We start from the raw sequence: 21,995 nt of genomic DNA, 5'->3' as shown, positions 1-21,995 counted from the left end.
CTGTGCCTAGTAGCCATCCCTCCCACCCTGCTGGGCCCTGAGCTGCCGCTCCTGGCCCCTCCCCGCAGGTGCCCGTGATCCGGAATGGTGGCTCCAACACCCTTAATTTCCAGTTCCACGACCCCGCGCCCAGGACTGTGTGCAATGGCTGCTACACACCAAGACAAGATGCTTCCCGGCACCCGGGTAGGTCTGCTCAGGAGCCTCATGCCGGAGATGGAGGGTCAGGGCCCTGCCATCTGGCACTGCCTTGTGTGGAGCGAGAGGGGCAGCAGCGGCAGATGGGGTTCTTGAGGCCATGAGGAGGTTCCTCAGAGGCCTCTGGGCTCACTGCAAGCCTCTCCCTGCGGAGCCTGCTGACTCTGCAAGAGACATCATCCGCCTGGGGAGAGCAGGCTGACGCATCCCCTCTCCTGCCCTCCAGCCCAGTGCCAGGGAAAGGAAGTGTGCGGGAGCCCTGGGCGCCGGGGGAACCTCCTGCAGGGACTGGGGATGGAAGGGTGGAGGTGATGTGGGTATCTGTTGGCTTGGGAAGGGGTGGAGACTGTCCCATTCAGGCCCAACAGGCTGCCCAGCAGGAGTTTAGAGAGGCAGCTCTAGGTCCCGGTCCAGAGGTCCTGGGAACTCCTGGGTGCAGGCCAGCCCTGAATATGTCTCTCCTAAAGTGACATCTTTTATGCAGCATTCCCATGAGACAGGTGCTGTGTAAAGGAATTTATTCATTTAACAAACAAGAATCCAGCCTGGGCAACATAGCAAGACCCTGTCTCTGTCAGTCTGGGTGACACAGCAAGACCTTGTCACTTAAAACACACACACACTGGGAGGCCGAGGTGGGTGGATCACCTGAGGTCAGGAGTTCAAGACCAGCCTGGCCAACATGGCGGAACCCCGTCTCTACTAAAAATACAAAAATTAGCTGGGTGTGGTGGTGGGCGCCTGAAATCCCAGCTATTTGGGAAGTTGAGTCAGTAGAATCGCTTGAACCTGGGAGGTGGAGGTTGCAGTGAGCTAGGATCATGCCACTGAATTCCAGCCTGGGCAACAAGAGCAAAACTCCGTCTCAAAAACAAACAAACAAACAAAAAACACCCACAAAATTATGGAACACCCAGAGCATGCTGGCCACTGTAAAAACCCTTTACAAGGCTCACCTCATTTAACCCCTTGATATCCTGACAAAGTAGGGGTGATGATGACTGATAGCATCCCAGTAAGGAATCCCGCCCACAGAGACGTTCAGCCACCGAGGCTGAGCTACAATTCACACCCTTGTCCATCTGGTCTCAAAGCCTTTATACTGCTGCCCTAGCTACTTAGAGGCTAACAGTTATGGGTAAGTTGAGGACTCAGTCACAACCATGTCTAGGGAATGGGTTTCTGACCTTCACTGAGAGCCTCTCGACTGTGGGTCAGGCACTGTGCTGGGTACAGTCACACACACTAGTTGTCACTGAATCCTTGTCATGATGAGCCTTGTTTTACAGAAGTGGAAACTGAGACACTGCGAGGGTGACTGATGTGCCCCAGGCCTTGGCAGCCAGTAGGTGGCAGAGCTGGGGTCTGAATTCAAGTCTGTCCCCTCCAAGCCCAGCATCTTTACTGCCACACCCCAGCTGGGATGTCCCCTGTATTCTCTACAAGTAATCATTTCCAGACCTTATTCTGAAAGCACTTAGGATAGTCCCAGGAAAGAAGGATGGGGGTAGGGCCAGGCACAGCATTCTCAAAATCCATTTAAATTCACTTAAACAAACAAACTGAGTCATCCACTCAAACAAACTAGGCGATGTTGAAACTTTGAACCCACAGAGATCCATGCTCTGAGGAGCTAAGGGACACACAGGTTCAGGTGGAGACCACTGCCTTTCACTAATGCTCTCCTGCACGCACCCAACAGACCCCACGTGTTATCAGACCTGGCCAGGCCCTGGGAGCAAGCCCTCTGCAAACACAAAGATCCCTGCCTCCCAGCATGCCCAGAACTGGTCAGCCACGTGGACCAAGGACAGCAAGCGTCGGGACAAGCGCTGGGTCAAGTACGAGGGAATCGGGCCCGTGGATGAGAGCGGAATGCCTATTGCCCCGAGATCTGTGAGTCCAGGGCTGGGGGCCACAGAAAGATGGGGCCCAGGGATCTACAGGAAGCTCGACTTGTGTGCATTAAAGTGGGGGTGGGACAATAAAGGCCACACCCAAACCATCCCAGACTAAGCAGGGGTTCAACCGTGGTGGAGTTCAGGGGCCGTAAACCTCATGAAGCTACGGACACCCTTGTGTGCCTGAGTTGCTCAAGTGGTTTGTGCAGGGTACAGATCTAGAACTCCCATCAGTGTCTCAAAGGTAGAGAACCCCTGCTGTAAGGGCTGAGGCTGCGGGGCACCCTCTCGTAGTTTCATATCCCCAGGGCCTGTCACCACACTCATGAAATGGTTGCTGAATGAATGACTGACTGGCCGAATGAATGAGTCTTGTCTGAGAAGATCTCTCACTGTGGCAAGAGTGGAAGGATCCGGGGGTCCAGTTAGGACTGGGGATACCCTGCCCTTTTCCATCCACTTTCATGTTTTGACTCAGCTCCATTTTCTTTCTTTCTTTTTTTTCTGAGACGGAGTCTTGCTCTGTTGCCCAGGCTGGAGTGCAGTGGTGCAATCTCGGCACACTGCAAGCTCCGCCTCCCAGGTTCACACCATTCTCCTGCCTCAGCCTCCCAAGTAGCTGGGACTACAGGCGCACACCACCACGCCCGGCTAATTTTTTGTATTTTTAGTAGAGACGGGGTTTCACCGTGTTAGCCAGGATGGTCTCAATCTTCTGACCTTGTGATCCGCCCGTCACAGCCTCCCAAAGTGCTGGGATTACAAGCGTGAGCCACCGCGCCCAGCGGCCAGCTCCATTTTCTCATCTGGAAATTAGAGATGGTAACATACCCTTCCTGCCTCCCAGGGCTGTTTTGAGGCTTGAATGAAGCAGGTGATGCAAAACACGCATCTCACTCCTACATTATTACTATCAATTTTGGCCCAGGTGCAGTGACTCACGCCTGTAATTCCAGCACTTTGGGAGGTCAAGGCAGGAGGATCACTTGAAACCGAAAGTTCCAGACCAGCCTGGGCAACATAGTGAGACTCTGTCTCTAAAAAAATAAAATAAAATTAGTTAGGCAAGATGGTGCACACCTGTAGTTCCAGCTACTCAGGAGGCTGAGGCAGGACGATTGTTTGAGCCTAGGAATTGGAGGCTGCAGTGAGCTATGATCATGCCACTTCACTCCAGCCTGTGTGACACAGTGAGACCCTGTGTCCCCCCAAAAGAAAAATGTTCTTTGTAGAAACACTAGACATAAAGAAAAGCAAAGAGAAAAACTGTAAATTGCCCAAATCTCATAACATCATTATTGCATACACTTCGATGGACTTCTTGCCATGTATCTTACTAATATAGGATGTGTTACATGAAGCTATTGTTATTAAAGAGATCACAAGAGAAGTATTCCCCAGCTCACCTATCGGGGGTTCAGGGGTGGCCAGAGAAAGGACTCACTAGGGAGTCCTTTTGGGTGGCTTGCTATTGGGAGGGTGAATAAGCAGGGACAACTGACTTTGCATTTTCTGATCCCAGAGTGTTGACAGCCCCAGAGACTGGTACCGGAGAATGTTCCAGCAGATTCACCGGAAAATGCCAGGTAAGATACCCTTCCAGGGTCCTCGCCCTGCCAAAGTGGATTCTGGCCCCTGGGGCTTGGAGAGACAGGGAAAGAAAAGGGGACTTAGCTGCTCAACGGGTTCTTCTCCACCTCCCCTGAGGCTCTAATGAGTAGTCCTGAAAATAGGCTATCCCCTCCCTGTACTCGGAGCCAGCAGTGGTCTCTAGAGCATCCCCAGAAGGACATTGACCAGCCACTGTCCCCCAGTGTCCTCTGAGGGGACTGAGAAACCATTCCTTTCCTAAAGTCCCTCTCTGATTTCCCTGCCAGGCTGGAATGCCACTGTTAGTGGTCATTCCCTTACTGGAAGCATTGTTTTCTTCCACAACTCAAAATGCAGCCAACCCCGGGGGTGCCTAGGAGCTGGCTCTGAGGTCACCCATCCATTCAGCGAGTCCTTGACCATCTATTGAGCATGGACCACGTGCTGAGCACTACTGTAGGTGCCAAAGATCAAAGGAAGTCACACATTAAACACACACCTTTGATATGGCAGATGGTGGAAAGGGCTAGGGAAAAATAAAGCCAGACCAGGGGAGTGCCCCAAGCAGGGAGGCTGCTGCTTCACCCAGGAGGGGCCAGGAAGGCACTTGTAAGTGGCGTTTGATCAGACCACGGAGGGAGTGAAGGAGTCGGCCTGGCAGAGCTGGGGGGAGGATTCCAGCAAAGGGGGCTCCGAAGACCCAGAGGTAGAAGCATGTTCTGGACTGGCAAGGAGAGCCTGGCCTGGAGCGAGGAGCATGTGGTGGGAGATGGAGTCAGAGAGGTGGTGGGGTCAGGGCATGTGGGGCCTCGTGGGCCATTACAAGGACTTCAGCTTTTACGGTGCAAATGAGGAGGAGCCACTGAACGGAAGAGTGCCATGCTTTGACAGGTAATGGCTGAAAAGGTTGTGCCTGGCTGAGGGGTGGGGAAGGAGTGGTGGAAGCAGGGTGACCAGTTCCCTTGCCTGGTAGGGGCTAGGGAGAAAAAGCCGCCTTTACAACTTTGCTTTAATCCAGGCGAGAGGTAATCGTGTGTTAGACCAGGGTGGTAGCAGTGGCCCTGGTGGGACAGGGTGAGACTATGAATACATTGCAGTCACTGGAATTTGCTGATGGATTGGACGTGGCATGGAAGAGACAGTCAAGGATGGTTTAAACCTCAGCAAGTTGAAGATGGGAGTTGCCATTTGTCAAAACAGGAAAGACTATAGGAGGAGCAGGTTTAAGAGGCATTCACAGGCTGGGCGTGGTGGCTCACGCCTGTAATCCTAGCAGTTTGGGAGGCTGAGGTGGGTGGATTGCCTGAGCTCAGGAGTTCGAGACCAGCCTGAGCAACACAGTGAAACCCTGTCTCTACTAAAAAAAACACAAAAAATTAGCCGGGTATGGCAGCATGCACCTGTAATCCCAGCTACTCGAGAAGCTGAGGCAGGAGAATTGCTTGAACCTGGGAGGCGGAGATTGCAGTGAGCTGAGACCATGCCACTTCACTCCAGCCTGGGCGATAGAGCAAGACTCTGTCTCAAAAAGAAGAAAAAAAGAAAAGAGGTGTTCAGTTTTAGACACGTGTTCCCTCTGAGTGAAGAGATTGAGTGAGCGGATGAATATCCAAGTCTAGTTCATGGGACAAGGTCTAAAACTGCAGATGGAAATACCTGGGACTCACTCAAAAGAGATTTTGGGACCAGCCTGGCCAACATGGTGAAACCCTGTCTCTATCAAAAATACCAAAATTAGCTGGGAGTGGTGGTGTGCACCTGTAATCCTAGCCACTCCGGAGGCTAAGGCAGGATAATTGCTTGAAGGTAGAGGTTGCAGTGAGCTGAGATCACCCCACAGCACTCCAGCATGGGCGACTCAGTCTCAAAAAAAAAAAAAAGAGAGATTTTGATTTAAAGTTTCCCCAGTAATTCTAGTGTGCAGCCAAGATTGTGAATCATGGGAATAGATGGTGTTTTAAAAGCCTTAAGACTAGCTGGGTGCGGTGGCACACAGCTATGGTCTCAGCTATTTGGGAGGCTGAGGAATTCAAGTCCACCTTGGGCAACATAGCATGATCCCATCTCTGGAAAACAACAATCCATAAGTCTAGACAAGATCACCTAGGGAGATAGAGAGACAAACAGACCCAGGACTGAGCCCCCACGCACCTGGATGCTTAGAAGTTTGAGAAATGAGGCGGAACCAATAAGGCAACTGAGAAGGTAGAGCCAGGGAGGCAGGAGGAAAACGGAGAGATCTCCCTGGGGCCAAGTGGAAAGGGAATTCCAAAAGGAGAATGTGACCGGTGGTGACAAATGCAGCTGATGGGTTGAGTAAGATGAAGACAGAATTGACTGTCAGATTTGGCAACGTGGAGGTCACCAGCATCCTTGATAAGAGTGGGTAGATGCGCCGTGGTGAGCAGAAGTCTGTTTAGGGAGACGGGGAGTAGGGGGATTGGAGATGGTGGAGGTCTTTATGCTCACTGATTACAGTTTGCTATGGGGGAAAGCAGACAAATCCAGGAGTCGGAGGAGGGTGTGGGGTCCAGTGAGGGGTGATGTGGCTGGCGTTTAGGCAGGCGCCGTTGTAGCGTGTGTGTGCGCGTGCGCGCGCCGTGGGGAGCAGTGGGTCAGTAGCTCTTCCCAGGAAGAAATTCCCAAGCACCTTGAGGAGCTAGGAGTGGGTCTGGGCAAATGGGGAAGGAAAGCGTTTGGAAGAGGGTGCAAGTCGAGTTTCCCCAGCCTGAGTGGCGAGGGCAAGTCCACAAAGGTCGGGAGAGGGTGTGTGTGGGAACGGGGAGGGAGGAGCAGGAGGGCTTGGGCAAGGCGGCTGCCCTCTTGGCTCGCTTAGGCCCTAAGCCTGCCAGAGGCATTTCAAGCCCTCCAGAGAGCTGCCCTCCTAATTCCTTCCCTCCCTTGGGACATTCTTCAGGCCCTGACTCAGCCCTCAGCCCCCTGCTCTAGGGATGTTGGGAGCGGCTGTGGTTGCCTCCCAGGACACCCTGCCCTCGCTTTCTGCCCCGTCCCATGACCTGGTCCCTTTTGCTCCTGCAGACCTGCAGCTGGACTGGACCTTCGAGGAGCCACCCAGAGGTGAGTGGATGCGGGCCCACCTGCCTGCCATAGCTCTGCACCTGTGTCCGTCCCTCCCTGCGGCTGGGACCTGCAGCCCCGCCTGGCTTTGGGGCTTTCCAGTTGGCTCCGTTCAACTTGAGAGGTTTTTATAACTCATTTCCAGAGCACTTCAAATCCCCCGGTAGGTGGTAGTTAACAGCCTCAGCTTGTACCGGGAATGGGCGCCTTGCCACTCCTTGGCCGGGATTTCTCTGGGCCTCCCTTTCCTCATCTATAAGATGAGATCATCACCTACCGGAGTTGCTTTGAAGATTTAGTAAACGTTGTAAAGTTCTGGGGGCAACGCCCACGTTCAGTGTCCCTGAGCACCAACCACCCTGTCCCCACCATCCACCCAGGAGCAAGGGGGTGGTGCTGAAACCCTAAATGATCACCCAGGCACCCTCAGCCCCAGTTCCGGCCTGTCTCCTCCCACCTTCAATGGTTTCCTCGTGTACCTCCTCTGCAGACCCCAGGCATCTAGGAGCCCAGCAAAGACCTGCCCACAGGCCCGGCCCGGCAGCATCTTCCAGTGGGTGAGCATAGTGGGGAGGGGCCTAGGGCTGCGGAGAGGCGCGGCCCGTGAGCCCCCATGGGATGGGCGCCCCCTCGTGGCCACAGCCGGCACAGCCTCGGAGCAGCAGCCGGCAGTGGGGTCTGACTTTCCTATCCTTCTGGGCTCTGTCCCATCTCTGGGTCTCCACCACCCCCATAGACTGTCTTCCCTACAGGGCCAAAGGGGATGGGAGGGCAGGAGTGGACCTGGCACCCGCTCCTGGTCAGGAACACCTGTGATGCGTTTGTGGTCAGCAGCAGGAACTCTTGCCCCAAAGATCCCACCGGTCTTGTGACACAGGGAGCGGGGCGGCCAGGGCAGCCATGGACAGAACTGTTGAGGGGAACTTGGACCTGGGGCTGTCCTCTTTGAAACCTGAGAGAAAACAGGGGATATGGAAGTACCCAAGTTCCTGCCTGATAGCACAGAGAGGAGCCCCTTGGAGGGATAAGGATGACATTCCTTTCCTCTGTACAAACCACAGGCCCCGCCGGGCTGCGGGGGCCCTGGCGGCGTCAGCACCACCGTGGGAATCAGGATCTTTGCTCTCAGAGTTAAATCCTTGAGTTTCTTATTCCCTTGCAGGGAGGGACTCATCTCATTAGCATGGCTGAAACTGGCCTGTGGCTCTGGGCAAGGCTGATAAGGTTCAGAGGCAAAGGGCTCAAGATTTGGACACTGAGTTCTGGGTTTAAGCCTGTGCACTGCCACTAGCCATGTGACTGTGGGCACCTCACTCAATCTGAGCCTCTGTGTCCCCATCTGTTAAGTGGTGATGCCCAGAGGGTTCAGTGTGATCATGTATGTATCATGCATCATGTTTTGCACATAGCAAGTCTGCACAACATTAGTAATATACAGGCTTAATTATGATTACAGCTCCCTTAGGTTAGGAATGACACATTCCATTCTCACCGTCACTTTTATTATTACCAAAATCAGAATGGAGTCATAATTACAGCCAACAAATCCCAACCCTTGGTCAGACATTGCATTATTTGATAAGCCGGATGCAGCGGTTCCTCTCGGTGGAAACTTTCAAACAGAGACTGGAACGTTCCATATAAGCCAGCCAGGAATGGGGCCCTGGAGGGGAGCTAAGGCAGATGTGACCATGCTGTACTGCAGTGGTTGGGGTAGTCTCACAGATGGAGTCACTGAATCCAGCACCCTCATGGAACTAGGCCCAGCGAGCAGAAATAACTTGCCCAGAGCTGCAGGGCAGGGCTGCCTCTAGCTTTCCTTGCCCGTGGGTGTACGATCACTCAGCCACAGCACCCAGAAAGACCAGCTTCTTCAAAGCTGAACAGATGCACATAGCCACAGTCATGGGGCCAGACCAAACACACGTGCAGGATTTAGCAAAATGGCCCGCAGGAGAGGGTCGGGCCACACCTGGAGCAAATATATGTGTGAGGCCTTCTCCCGGGCACCTCACACATGTTCTGTCACCAAATCATTTCTATATTACAGGTTCTGAGCCTGAGGCTCTGAGGGATCAGTAACTTGTTCAAAGGTCACACATCCACTAAACAATGGAGCTAGAATTTAAGCTTGGAGCTCACACACTTCCACAGTTTAGCCTTGCTTCCAGAGTAAGGGCAGGGCAGTCAGAGGCAGAGCAGACCCCACAGCAGGGACAAGGGCAGGGCGAGAGGGCTGTGTGCTGGCTTCTGCCTCAGTCTCCCTAAAAGGAAGCTGAAGAGATGTCCTTCCCTTTCTTCAGAAGAAGCTGGGACCACTCTGAAGAGTTACCTAGAAGCACCTTCAGCTACAGACCTGGAGCGTTCTCCACTGTGCTGCAGCCCCCAAATCAGGTAGCCCACCCAGCGTGTTCCCTGGTCAGCCCCGGCTGTATGCTGTATGGCCAAGCCCCTGTGCCATGATGTCCTTTCAGCTGGAATTCCTTGGAGGACACCGTGGGCCCACGGGAAGGGCAGGGGCCTGCAAGCCTGCATTTTGAGCCTGGCCAGTGTCCCAGTAGCCCTCTTCACAAGCTAACGCCCACCCACCTCCACGCAGGTGCCCAGACGCCGAGAAAAAGGAGACAATGTCTGGACAGAAGAGTCCTGGAACCAGTTTCTGCAGGAACTAGAGACTGGGCAGAGGGTGAGTGCTGGCTGGCTCTCGGGGTGTGCACGCACCCTCAGCTGATACATTTTGGAAAGTGAGCTCACCTGCTCTGACACACCCTTTCTACCCTTCAGCCCAAGAAACCACTGGTGGACGACCCTGGTGAGAAGCCCTCCCAGCCCATTGAGGTGAGTGCTGCAGGGTGCTGGGGACAGCAGCCTGATAAACCAGGGAGATTAGGGTTTTCCCCGCCCCAGTGACCATGGGCATAGGCCACCAACTAAGAGCTCTCTCTCCAGTCCCACATGGTTTATTTCTGTAATGCCAGCACTCGGGACAGTGGCTGGCATACAGGAGGCGCTCAGTAAACATGCGTTAAATAAATGTGTTGGCCAAAGCAGGAGCAGAGAAGGGAGTGGTCAGTGTGCACTGGGATTATCAGGAAATATTCTTGGAGGTGGAGCTGGACCCTTGAGAAGCTCTGAGGGCCTGATCCGGCGGAGACCCATAGCAGAGGCTGGCAGGAAGCAGCGTGAGGGTGGGGGCGCCAGTCCCTGGGGTGGCGGGGGAACCTGGATGGGCACAGCGAAGCCAGGCCTTGGAGGGCGGGAGAAGATGGGAGAGGAAATGGGGAGCCCCACTGGTGCTGGAAGAGTGACATAACTTGGCAGAAACTGGTAGAGCTGCGGAATGGCGGGATCAGGAAGCGCGAAGGCACTCCGGGGGCTTGCAGGGCAGGTGAGAGGCCGCGGCGGGGATGCCCTCTTGGCACCCCGGGCCACACCTCCCGGCAGGAGCCCGGCCCGTGCGCTGAGGCCTGTCCTTACGCCGGCCCAGTGCGCCGGCCTGGCTTCTCACAGCCGACCTTTGACCGCTGCCCCCACCCCCACCGTGCGCTGCCCCTCACTGCCCAGCCTCTCCCCGCCCCCAGGTGCTGCTGGAGAGAGAGCTGGCCAAGCTGAGTGCCGAGCTGGACAAGGACCTACGGGCAATTGAGACCCGACTGCCGTCCCCCAAGGTGCCAGCCCCCTGGGTTCACCCGCGGGGCACGCCGTTGACCGCACGGTCGGGGCGGGCCGGGAGCCTTGGCGGCTGGGCTGGGCGAAGGACGGGCAGACGAGGTCAGGCCTCCGGCGGCGCGCACAGGCCTCGGGCCCTCCTGGGCGCTGGCGGGCTCGCTCCTCCATAAATAAAATACAGGGCGTCGACTTTCGCAAGTGACCCCGAGGAGCCTTTCTAAGCGGACTCCACGTCAGCCCGACGGCCGGGCTCCCGCCCCGTCCCGCCCCCGGGCCGCAGCCTCGGGGACCCCCGCCCCTTCCCCTAGTTCCCGCCCCGCTCCGGGATCGGCCGCGCGGGCGCCTCTAGGACCCCGCGTCCCGCCCGCTCTCCTCCCCTCCCGAGCCGCGAACTTTTCCGGAGGCGGCGGCCTCGACTGCCGCTGGGTCCCGGGGTCGCGGGCCCTGATTGCGCCGTCTCCCCGCACAGAGCTCGCCTGCGCCCCGGCGGGCCCCGGAGCAGCGGCCCCCGGCTGGGTGAGTGGGAGACGCGGGAGGAGGAAGGGGGCTGTCCCGGGCCGGCGGGAGGGAACGTGGCGCGGCCGGGCGGGGCGGACGGGGCGATCGCGGGGCCTAGTCAGGGGAGGAGGGAACCGCAGAGCCCAGTGTCCGGGAGGGACCGCAGCGCCACTCTCTGCGGGATGCCGTCCCCGCGCCACCGAGGGCAGCTAACCCCGAGCGGAGGGCGAGGGTCGCGGCCGCCGGGGACGCGGCGCGGTTGGGGCGGCCCCGCCACGGCCCAGGCACTCCCGCTGGGCCCTGCCGGGCCTCACCCTTCCCGGCGCAGCGACTCGGGAAGTTGGACATCCTGTGGAGAGCCCAGGACCCGGGAGACGCCCTGGGAGGAGGCGGCAGGGATAGGGGCGATGGGGGTCAGAGCGGTCTAGGGGTGACCAAGGTGGGACGCGGAGCCCCAGGCTGGAGGCTCAGTCTCTGTGCCCCGTGCAGCCCGGCCTCAGCCTGGAGCTCCAGCTCCCCGAATGCACCTTACCTGGATTCCGCCCGGTCCCTGAGCCCCCGCAGAATGGCTGATGGAGGAAGCCCCTTTCTAGGTCGGAGGGACTTTGTCTACCCTTCCTCAACCCGAGGTAAGGACCCAGCCGTGCTCTGTTTCTCACGGAGATGCCCACCCACCAGGCATGCTGGTGCCCCAGGGGTGGCAGGTCACAGAGCCCCCTGCTTCTGCCAGTGCCTGCCCTAGGTGGGGGTGCAACCCCATTCCAACCCCATCCGCCAGGTTGGCCTCCCCAAACTGAGGTTGTGCTTCTCCACAGACCCTAGTGCCTCTGACGGAGGGATCAGCCCAGCCAGGAGGGAAGAGAAGAAGGTAAGGAGGGGACCAGGGTGTGGGGGACCTGGAGTGGTCCCAAGGCTACCATCCTGGATCTGCCACCCGCCCAACTGAGGTAGCCCACTCTGTCCTCTCCCCTGCCTAGAGGAAGGCCGCCAGGCTCAAGTTTGACTTCCAGGCGCAGTCTCCCAAGTAAGTGCCCTCCTCCCCCTCCCCTTCCACCCGAGGCAGTCTCCGCCATCCCAGAGCGGGATGGGGAGGGGGACTGGGCTGCAGTGGGCATCCCTAATTGGTGAGAGGAATAAGGTGTACTGGGGAGGGTCTGAGGGGAAGGAGGCTTGGGAGGGCCTCAGCTTACCATGCGGTCCTCGCCTGCAGGGAGCTGACTCTGCAGAAGGGTGACATTGTCTACATCCACAAGGAGGTGGACAAGAACTGGCTGGAGGGAGAGCACCATGGCCGCCTAGGCATCTTCCCTGCTAATTATGTGGAGGTGAGCAGGAGGGACAAGAGCAAGCAGGGGTTGGGAGAGACTTGGGTTTCCTAAGGCAAAAAACTGTGAGGGGCTGGGCCATGTCTCAGTATTGTCCTTGGCCCCCACAGGGCCTGGCCCAGTGCTCTGCATGACCCCAGGAAATGTTTGCTAAATGAGGGTGGAGCCCAGCCAAGGGGAGGACCCAGCAGCCAGCTCCTCAACCCTCCGTGTCCCAGACTTTCACCATTCAGATCCATCTTTCTAAAGCTATCTTTGGGAATCACCCTAATGGCAACTAGCAAGAGTGGGAAGTATGCAACAGTTTATAAATCACATATACACACATAACCTCTTTCAGGTGTATTACTGCCCTGGTTCCTCTCACTTCCCAGAGAGTGATAGTTTATCTCTGTTTTACAGATGGGGATGCCAAGGTTCAGTGACAAGTTATTAGGTAAAAGATCTAGAATCTGAATCCAGGTCTTTTGATTCCAGAGAGAGGTTCTGGGCTTGACAGATAAAGGGCAATAGGTGACTTTTAAGATATGTCAAGTTATCCAAATTACTGGCATAAAGATGTTCATTATAGTCTCTTACTATTGTTTTAATGTCAGTAAAATATGTAGTGATGTCTTCTCTTTCTTTCGTTTTGTTTTGTTTTGTTTTGTTTTGAGAGATGGAGTCTTGCTCTCGCCCAGGCTGGAGTGCAGTGGCGGGATCTTGGTGCACTGCAACCTCCACCTCCTGGGTTCAAGTGATTCTCCTGCCTCAGCTTCCCAAGTAGCTGGGACTACAGGCGTGCGCCACCACGCCCAGATAATTTTTGTAATTTTTTTTAGTAGAGACGAGATTTCACTATATGTTGGCCAGGCTGGTCTCGAACTCCTGACATCAGGTGTTCCACCCACCTCAGCCTCCCAAAGTGCTGGGATTACAGGCGTGAGCCACCGCGCCTGGCCGATATGTTCTCTTTCATTCCTGATGTTGGCAATTTGTGTCTTCTCTTATTCTGGCTAGAGCTTTATTAATTTACTTGACCTATGGATTTTATTGATGTTTTTCTCTTGTTTTTGTTTTCAATTTCATTGATTTCTGCTTCTTTATTATTTCCTTATTTTTGCTTGCTTTAGGTTTACTTTGTTCTTTTTCTAAGTTTCTTGGGGTGAAAGTTTAGACTATTATTTGAAGCTTATTTTTCCCTAATGTAAGAATGTCAATGCTATACATTTCCCTCAGAATGCTGCTTTAGCTGTGTCTCACACGTTAATTTTTCGTCAACTCTGTTTTCTCATCTCCTTCGCGACTTCCTCTTTGACCCATGAGTTGGGTTGTTGTTTAATTCAGGCTCTTGATTTGATAGATATCATTAGGCCTCCCTTGCCTGCCCAATAATCCACTTGGTCCTGAAATTTCACAAAGTATATACAGTATTTCACTCCACCAGTCATTTCTGTCTGTGTGTGAAATAGTTGATTGGCTGCTTGATTTTTATGGGCAGAGTGAAGCAAAGAGAACATGAGGATTCTGGGCTCCTGCTGGGGTAGATGGGGAGGAGGAACCAAGACACTGGAACCCAGGGACACCCGGTTCTCGGCCGTGAGAAAAGGGTGAATCCTCAGTTTTGGAACAGTTCCCCAAGTTCTCCCTGCTGCTTGGAATGCCTCATTTTCTTCTGTGGTCCAACTTAAACTCTCTAATCGGACTGGCTTCCATCTTTTCTCTTGGTGTTTTTCATTCAGTAATGCCCACTCCACATACCCCTATGGAAAATGTTTCTTCCGGGGAGCCTTCCCAGACTCCTCCCCATCCTCCAGCTCCCCTTGGCTGTGGCCACCCCTGGCTGCCCTCAGGGCTTGTTTCTGGTGTTTATATCTTTCTCTGCCAAGGGGCAGGCCCACCTTCTCTTTGCTGTCTCACAGGAACCCCCAGTCTGTGCTATGTTGATGCCAAGGCCAAATCTTTCTCATGACCTTTCTTCATGCAGGTGCTGCCTGCAGATGAGATCCCCAAGCCCATCAAGCCCCCGACCTACCAGGTGCTGGAGTATGGAGAGGCTGTGGCCCAGTACACCTTCAAGGGGGACCTGGAGGTGGAGCTGTCCTTCCGCAAGGTGGGCCAGGCAGGAGATGGTGGGGTGGGTCGGGGCAGGCGAAGGTGTAGGTAAATATGTGCACTAAAAACACATTTTTTTTTTCTTTTTGAGACAGAGTTTCGCTCTGTCGCCAGGCTGGAGTGCAGTGGCGCCATCTCGGCTCACTGCAACCTCTGCCTCCCGGGTTCAAGCAGTTCTCCCGCCTCAGCCTCCAGAGTAGCTGGGACTACAGATGCCCGCCACCACGCCCGGCTAATTTTTGTATTTTTAGTAGAGATGGGGTTTCACCGTGTTGGCCAGGATGGTCTCAATCTCTTGACCTCATAATTCACCCACCTTGGCCTCCTAAAGTGTTGGGATTACAGGAGTGAGCCATCGCACCTGGCCTAAAAACACTTTTTTAAAAAAGAGTCTGATGTACCTAGCTTCACCTAGGATTTCAAAATTTTCCCCAGTCTCTTTCATTATGCTTCCTTTAGTGTAGTCTTTTTTATTTTTTTCTGCATTTTTTTGAGACAGAGTCTCACTGTGTTGCCCGGGCTGGCCTTGAACTCCTGGGCTCAGGCGATCCTCCTGCCCCTGCCCCTATCCCAGCCTCCCAAGTAATTTTGGTCCATTTTTAAAAGATCATCATAAACTTCTAGAGTTATATATATTTTCAACTGCAGGTTGCAGTGGATCATACTCAGCATTTTTAAAGGTATAGACAGAAATGTTAGCGTGCGTCGCGGGCAGGAAGAGCACTTTATCCTACTGTAGGCAGTTCTGTGTACGCACATATGTATGTATTCTGGGCTGTTATTAAAATCTTTTTAACTGTGGACTGTGGTGAAACAAGTTTGAAAAATGCTGTTCTAGAAAGCAGAGAAGTGGTCTGCCTTTGGTTGATTTGGGGAGCAGCGACTATGCTTCCAAAATCAGCCAAAGACAGACCATAGTGAATGCTACCCAGAAGAGCTGGCCCCAGGGACAGAGGGGGAAGAAGGTGGCTGGATGGAGAGAGGTAGGGGCAGGAGAGAGCAGGGGAAGGCAAGGGCTGGAGGCCACCCTCCCAGGGAGTGGTTCTACCTAATGTCAGCCAGCCTATGGCCTTGAGGACTCCCTGCCTGTCCTGGGGAGTGTGTTTTTGACACACTCATGACAGGGTCCCCCAGCGTGAGGCAGGAACAGGACCCAGGCAGGGCAGTAGTGGTAGCACCTGTCCCGTGTGCCTAAGGAGTGGACTGTTGATCTCATTCACACCTCATAGTGACAGTATGGTTATTTTCACTTAACGGAGGAGAAAACAAGGCTCAGAGAGACAGAGCAGCCTGCCTGAGGCCACACAGCTTGACCTGGCAGAGCTGGGTTTGGATCTGCATTATTAGTCACAGGCTCACCTGTGATTGGAGCTCTGGGGAGGGACCTTGCTATGCATCCCAGATAAGGCACCGTGGGTGCATGGCACCAGGAAAGCCCCACAGACACTGACTTTCCCCCTCAGGGAGAGCACATCTGCCTGATCCGCAAAGTGAATGAGAACTGGTACGAGGGGCGCATCACGGGCACGGGGCGTCAAGGCATATTCCCCGCCAGCTACGTGCAGGTGTCTCGTGAACCCCGGCTCCGGCTCTGTGACGACGGCCCCCAGCTCCCCGCATCTCCCCGCCTGACTGCTGCCGCCCGTTCAGCCCATCACCCCAGCTCCCCCTCAGCCCCGCGCAGCCCAGCTGACCCCACCGACTGGGGAGGGCAGACCTCCCCCCGCCGCACTGGCTTCTCCTTCTCCACCCAGGAGCCTAGACCCCAGACCCAGGTGAGGTAGCCTGCCTCCACCAGAGAGCCCACCTCCTCCCCACCCCCCATCCCCCAGCCCCGTGACTTGTCCACACTTGGGAATCCTTCCCAGACAGCCCTGGGACAGACGAGTGGGGTGACAGGGCAGAAGCTAGTATGGCAGCCCCACCCTGGCCTGGGGAACCTCAGCCTACCGAGCTCTGGCCCAGGGAGCTCTCGATGGAATCCCAAAGCCAGCCCGGGCTCCTGACCCTCGGTGTTCTTGGTTCATCCATCATCTTCCTGCCTCTGACATCCCTTTCTTCCTGTCAATCCTCAGAATCTTGGCACCCCTGGTCCAGCTCTGTCCCACCCTCGAGGTCCCAGCCATCCCCTGGACCTGGGGACCTCTTCTCCTAACGCCTCTCAGATACACTGGACCCCGTGAGTACCATCTGAGGGCTTGATCAGACTGGGGGAGTGGTCACTGGCAGGCAGTACCCCATATTCCACCCTCCCCCAAGTCCCCACCTGTGGATTTGGGAAACTTCTACCAGGTAGCCCTTGTCCTCGAAGAGCTTATGGTGATTTGGTGCAGGGAGGAGGCGCTGGTCTGTGATGTTCCCAGTCCCTCCTGGCAGCTGCGTGGCCTTGTGGCCTTGGTCTCCTCATTGGGTTTCTAGCCCTGAGGTCAGTGCATGTAGAATTGAAGTGTGGAACCGGTAGAATGGACAGGAAGGCACCAGGTGCTCAGAGGAGGCGAGGGTTCAGTGGCTTAGGGCCCAGAGGGCAGAAGGCAGGCCTGGGAAAGACTGCGCTGAGCACAGGCAGAGTCGCTCCGAAGAGCTGGGGCAGGGGCTAGTGAGAGCGTGAAGGGACCCTGGGGCGTTCACAGGAAGTGGCAACACTTGGGTTAGAGCCTCTGGGCCCGTTCTCCAGTTGCCGTGACGATGCTTCTCGTAGGTACCGGGCGATGTACCAGTACAGGCCCCAGAACGAAGACGAGCTGGAGCTGCGCGAGGGGGACAGGGTGGATGTCATGCAGCAGTGTGACGATGGCTGGTTTGTGGGTATGTGGGCAGGCTGGGAGGAGGCATCTCAGGGCCCCAGGGGATGTGGGTAGGCTGCTGCTGCCTGCCAGTGCTACTTCAGCAAAGATTCATGGCCGACCACCCCCCACTCAGCTTCCGACCGGGCTACTGGGAAGGGCCTGGCACCCGATGCTTCCCCAAAGCCAGCACTTCTGTTGGCTGCCTTCCTTCATGCCCTGAAGAGGCCGAGGCCCAGGAGGAAACTGGCACCAGTCCAGGGTCACCGATGGAGTCACCGGGGACCCAGGCCAGGGTTCCCGACCTCCAGAGCCCTGCCCCTTCCTCCTGCACACCCCTGCCTCTGGAGCAGCCCTCGGGGAAAGAACCTGGTGGAAAGGACCAGGACTCACACTTCTGTATCCTGCAACCCCTAGCTGGCTCCTCCAGCCTGGGAGGAAAAGGGAGTGGAGCAAGGTCCCAGCCCCTCAGGGCTGGCCCAAGGGCAGCTCTGACCAAGGACAAATGCAGGAAGCCTCAGGTTGGCCTCGGCCTGAATCAAGGTGACCAACCTACCAGGCTTCACATGGCCTCTTTCCCCAGAGTGGGCTGGCCCTGTGCAGGTCTCATCTTCAGAGGATGGGCCGTCCCCACAGAGAAGAGAGTGGCCAGAAGCCCCCTGCCCCTCCCCAAGCAGGTTTTGAGGCCTGAGGAGCTGGGGGGCTGCTTAGGCAGCCCCTTGACCTGGCAGCCCACCCTTCCTGATCTGATCCCAGTACAGCTGCCAGCCAGTCTCCTGACCCACCCAGGACCTTAAGCACTACCCTGTGAATGGCCCCTACCTTCTGGTGGGGGAGGGAGGGAGGCGGTGCTTAGAGATGTATTCAAATTTACTCGATACACTTTTGCTTTGCAAGTTTTTTTACAACTACTAATAAAGTTTTGCAAATCTATGCAGACAAGAAGAAAAAGTACCACTTTTGTGTTATGAGCCACAAGTGCTTTGAGAGGAATGGGTGAGACCTGTGCCCTCTCTGGTATGGCAGCCACCAGCTGCATGCAGCTGTTGAAATGTAGCTCAAATGAAATAAACTAAAAATCCAGTTCCTCAGTTGCATGGGCCAGTCTCAAGTGCCCAACAGCCACACGTGGCGAGTGGTGACCCTTTTAGTTAGTGCAGGTCAGGGAAGGCTTCCTGGAGGAAATGAGGGAGCTGGGCCTGGAAGGGCAGGGGAAGGATTTGGGGAGGCCAAGAGGAAAGGGAGGTACTCAGGGCAGAGGATGAGGGTGGGGGTGGGACGAGCATGGGCTGCCCCCAAGGAAGTCAGGGTGCCAGCCTGGAAGGGGAGGCTCAGGATCATCCATTCACCCAAGGTCAGGAGTGACGTTCATTTGAGTTTATATTCCTATTTTTCCATATATAGGAATATAATAATACTTATTACATTTCTGTATTTCTATATTTCTCCATTCCTTCTTCCTCCCAGGCTGGAAGAACCAGCTGGGGGGTGCGGGGATACACAGGTGTGAGCTCTGGGCCTTTCCACCAGGAGCTCTCCCCAAGTGCTGCTCCAGAGGCAGGGGTGTGCAGGGGAAAGGGGCAGGGCTCTGAAGGTCCTCAACCCTGGCCTGGGTCCACAGTGACCCATCGGTGACCCTGGGCTGGTGCCGGTTTCCTCCAGGACGTCACTGTCTTCAGGGCATAAAGGAAGGCAGGCAACAGAAGTGCTGGCTTTGGGGAAGCATCGGGTGCCAGGCCCCCCAGATGCTTTGCCCGCTGGGGTTCCCCCTCCTCCTCTTCAAGACACGAGTTTCTGTGGGGCTGTAGACCAGAGGCCTGGATCTGTGTCCCAAGCTTGCTCCTAAGCATGGGGGTGCTCTCAGGCAATTCATTCAGTCTTCTCTTAGGCCTTCCCACCCATCTCTAAGTGAGGGTGCCGTATTAGACCAGGGGCGTTTCTCCCGATTTCAGTTCTATGATTCCTCCTCCTGCGTCCCCACTTTGCGGAGGAGGTGGGGAGTGACTGCGCGCTGTGTACAGTGTGATGCGCCTTTGTTAATTGCTCAGATTATTTGATTGTTGAGTGTGGGAAGTGTAGCTTTGCCCATCTAAGCTTCTGCCGCTAGGGGGCAGGAAGGAGGAGAGCAAATCCAACTCCCTCCCTGGGCTCCCCTACAGAACTCCCCTACAGTTCTGGGCACTGCCGGCAGGGGGCAGGCCCTCACCCTTGCATACCTGTTGAAGAAGGGAGCGGGGAACGCTCTTCCTGCCTTTCCTCTTTCAGGTGTCTCCCGGAGGACCCAGAAATTCGGAACATTCCCTGGAAATTACGTTGCCCCGGTGTGAGTGGTCTCCATGGCAACTTGGAGCCAGCCAGGATGGGGTGGGGAGCAGTTGCACTCGTGGGAGGGACATGACCCCCGCCCACATCCTCCTTCCCCAGGACCTGAGCTCCCGGCATCTGCAGACGACCCCCGCAGCCTTTCCCTCGGACCCCCCTCGAAGCCCCCTGGACTGATTCCCACCCACGACTCACAGACATTCCTCCCACAGCCCTTTCATTTCTTCCCCACCCCACTCCCCAAATACAGAGGTCCGCTTTGAAGTGGAGACCATTTCCAGGCCTTATTGAGACCAGACCCCAAGTCCCCCACCCCCATCCTGCTCCAGCTTTCCTCTAACAGGGACCAGCGCTCCGCTTTGCCCCCAGGGGGTTCCTCTAACCAGGACCAGCTTCCTAGCCTCCTAGAGACCAAAGGCCGCCCCCGCCTGCTGGGGTTCCTCCCACCCCCCCAGCTTGCCGGCTGCCCACTTTGCCTTCTGGCCTCCAGCTGGGCGTGGGGGGCGGAGCAAGGCGGGGGACAGCAGCACCTTCTTAGCGATCCAGGCCTGGCAAGAGCTCTGGCCCCAAGGCTACCTCTTCCCAGGGGCTATCAAGTCCTGGGCCTGGTCCTGGAATATCACCCCGCACTGTGGGGCCGGGCACCACTAGCCTGGCTCAAATGTTCCCCAGGGAGACTGCTGTGTGCTGCCCGCCTGCCTGCTGGCTCTCCCCCAGCCCCACGTCCCCTCTGGAAGAGAATGTAAAATAAACCTGGACACAAGGGACTTTGTCTCTGAGGCCTTTTCCTTGGGGTAGGAGATGCCTTCTCCTGTCTGGGAAGATGGGAATTCCTTCTGCTGGGGGCTGTGCTGGGAGACAGGTGGGACAGGTGTGTGTGTAAGGGGAGGATGGAAAAACACCGTTATTACCTCCAAAGATCTCTGCCTTTGGGTGTCAGGCAGGCTGGGATAGCCCCCACGATTGGGCAGCTGTGTGGCAAGAAGTGCTGGGAGAATGAACAGTGCCAGGCCCTGGTAGCAGGGAGCCATCAGAGATGGGGGACTGAATGTGGCCTTGTTTGCAGACTGTTTTGATTCTGGAGCTGCCACCGTGGGGTTGCTGGGCTAGATGACATTTCTGACTGTTCTGCTGTTTTCCTTCTGTGTGCTCCATTTCCACACCGAAGCCCTTGTGTGTGTTTATTCTCCTCTTTGGGCTCAGGCTTTTGAGCAGTCCTTTGTGGGAAGCTGGGAGTGGTGAGGCACAGCCAGCCAAAACTACTCTTGAACAAGGGTTTTTGTTTTGTTTTGTTTTGTTTTTGTGAGATGGGGTCTCTTTCGCCCAGGCTGGAGTGCAGTGGCCCGATCTCGGCTCACTGCAGCCTCTGCCTCCCGGTTTCAGGCAATTTTCCCACCTCAGCCTCCTGAGTAGCTAGGATTACAGGGTTGCAGCACCATGCCCAGCTAATTTTTGTAGTTTTAGTAGAGACAGGGTTTCACCATGTTGGCCAGGCTGGTCTTGAACTCCTGACATTGGGTGATCCACCCACCTCAGCCTCCCAAAGTGCTGAGATTACACACGTGAGCCACTGCGCCTGATCTTCAACAAGGTTTTATAGTCCTGGAGCTTGCGGGTCCCTGTGGGATGACAGTGGTGGCATAGTCCAGGCAGAGTCCAGGCACTCTGCCAAGAAAGGCAGCTCCGTGTCTCAGCTGCTGCTGAGAGGTGAGCAGGGCACCAGGGCCTCTCCGGGTGTTACCTAACGTGAGCCTCACCATGGCAGGTTATGATTCCATTTTACAGAGGGAGAGACCCAGGCTCTGAGAAATTAAGCTTTCTAGGTCACATCATTATTAAATGCTGAAGTCAGGTCTACCTCACTTCCTGAAATCTACTAAATGCCCAGGCAGCCCTCATCCAGGGGCCCTTGGAGAAGGAAGGTCATGTGTGAGGTCAGGGACTTCTCTAGGGCGGCCCAGGGTTGGGCCGCTTTTATGTTCTTCCTGGCAATCCTGTCTTCTAGGCCTGTCACCGAAGGGAGGTGTGAAGAGGTGGTGGCTGGAGTGAAGAGGTGGTGGCTGGAGTGAAAGGTGGTGGTGCCCAGTTCTGTCAGGACAGAGGGGAGGAGCTCATGGTTGACAGGGCAGTGGCCTAGCCCTGGCTGGTTTCTTGAACCTGGGTGCGGCCTGACCCAGCAGGGGTTAAACAGCGGCTGGAAGAACGAGTCCTCCATCCACCTCCATCCTCACCCTGGTCTGGTTCTAAATGGGCAGGTCCAGCCCATCCTGGCCTAGAAACGACCATTCTTCAGAACCCACTGGCCAGGTTGCCGTTCCCCCATCCCAGCTCTTATTTCATGAACTCCCTGATGCCCTCATAAAACATATCAGGGCTGAGGCCTCCTCTCCCTGGGACAGAGACCAACTCCACACCCTCTCTTTGATGGAGCGCTGGCACCTCCCGCAGCTAACAAACCCTCCAACCCTGGGCTGTCTGCACCACAGTCCTGCCTGAAAGATGCTTCTGTGCCTCGACCTGGCCTGAGTCGGGGGGGT

General features: G+C 55.8%; 1 protein-coding gene across 6 annotated transcripts in view; it reads left to right on the top strand.

Annotated features, from left to right (window-relative positions):
* The window catches only part of LOC105482079 (sorbin and SH3 domain containing 3), a 30,382-nt gene extending 10,157 nt beyond the window's left edge, over positions 1–20,225 (top strand). For 5 of the 6 annotated variants that reach the window (XM_071068504.1, XM_011741970.3, XM_011741973.3 and 2 more), the window contains 19 exons: positions 69–186; positions 1,901–2,094; positions 3,622–3,685; positions 6,729–6,767; positions 7,258–7,324; positions 9,071–9,161; positions 9,367–9,453; positions 9,552–9,605; positions 10,349–10,435; positions 10,906–10,952; positions 11,424–11,563; positions 11,750–11,802; positions 11,912–11,958; positions 12,145–12,259; positions 14,226–14,351; positions 15,817–16,128; positions 16,429–16,532; positions 17,052–17,158; positions 19,402–20,225. In XM_071068504.1, coding sequence (XP_070924605.1) covers positions 69–186; positions 1,901–2,094; positions 3,622–3,685; positions 6,729–6,767; positions 7,258–7,324; positions 9,071–9,161; positions 9,367–9,453; positions 9,552–9,605; positions 10,349–10,435; positions 10,906–10,952; positions 11,424–11,563; positions 11,750–11,802; positions 11,912–11,958; positions 12,145–12,259; positions 14,226–14,351; positions 15,817–16,128; positions 16,429–16,532; positions 17,052–17,158; positions 19,402–19,463 — 1,914 coding nt within the window. In that variant the 3' untranslated portion in view covers positions 19,464–20,225. The remainder of the gene's footprint in view (positions 1–68; positions 187–1,900; positions 2,095–3,621; positions 3,686–6,728; positions 6,768–7,257; positions 7,325–9,070; positions 9,162–9,366; positions 9,454–9,551; positions 9,606–10,348; positions 10,436–10,905; positions 10,953–11,423; positions 11,564–11,749; positions 11,803–11,911; positions 11,959–12,144; positions 12,260–14,225; positions 14,352–15,816; positions 16,129–16,428; positions 16,533–17,051; positions 17,159–19,401) is intronic. The other variant, XM_011741974.3, reaches the window with a different exon arrangement.
* Positions 20,226–21,995: the final 1,770 nt, after the last annotated feature.

The sequence above is a fragment of the Macaca nemestrina genome, chromosome 8, assembly GCF_043159975.1.
Source record: "Macaca nemestrina isolate mMacNem1 chromosome 8, mMacNem.hap1, whole genome shotgun sequence".
Taxonomy (NCBI): Eukaryota; Metazoa; Chordata; class Mammalia; order Primates; family Cercopithecidae; genus Macaca; species Macaca nemestrina.
The sequence above is the reverse complement of the archived record's forward strand: the minus strand, read 5'-3'. Positions and strand labels throughout refer to the sequence as shown.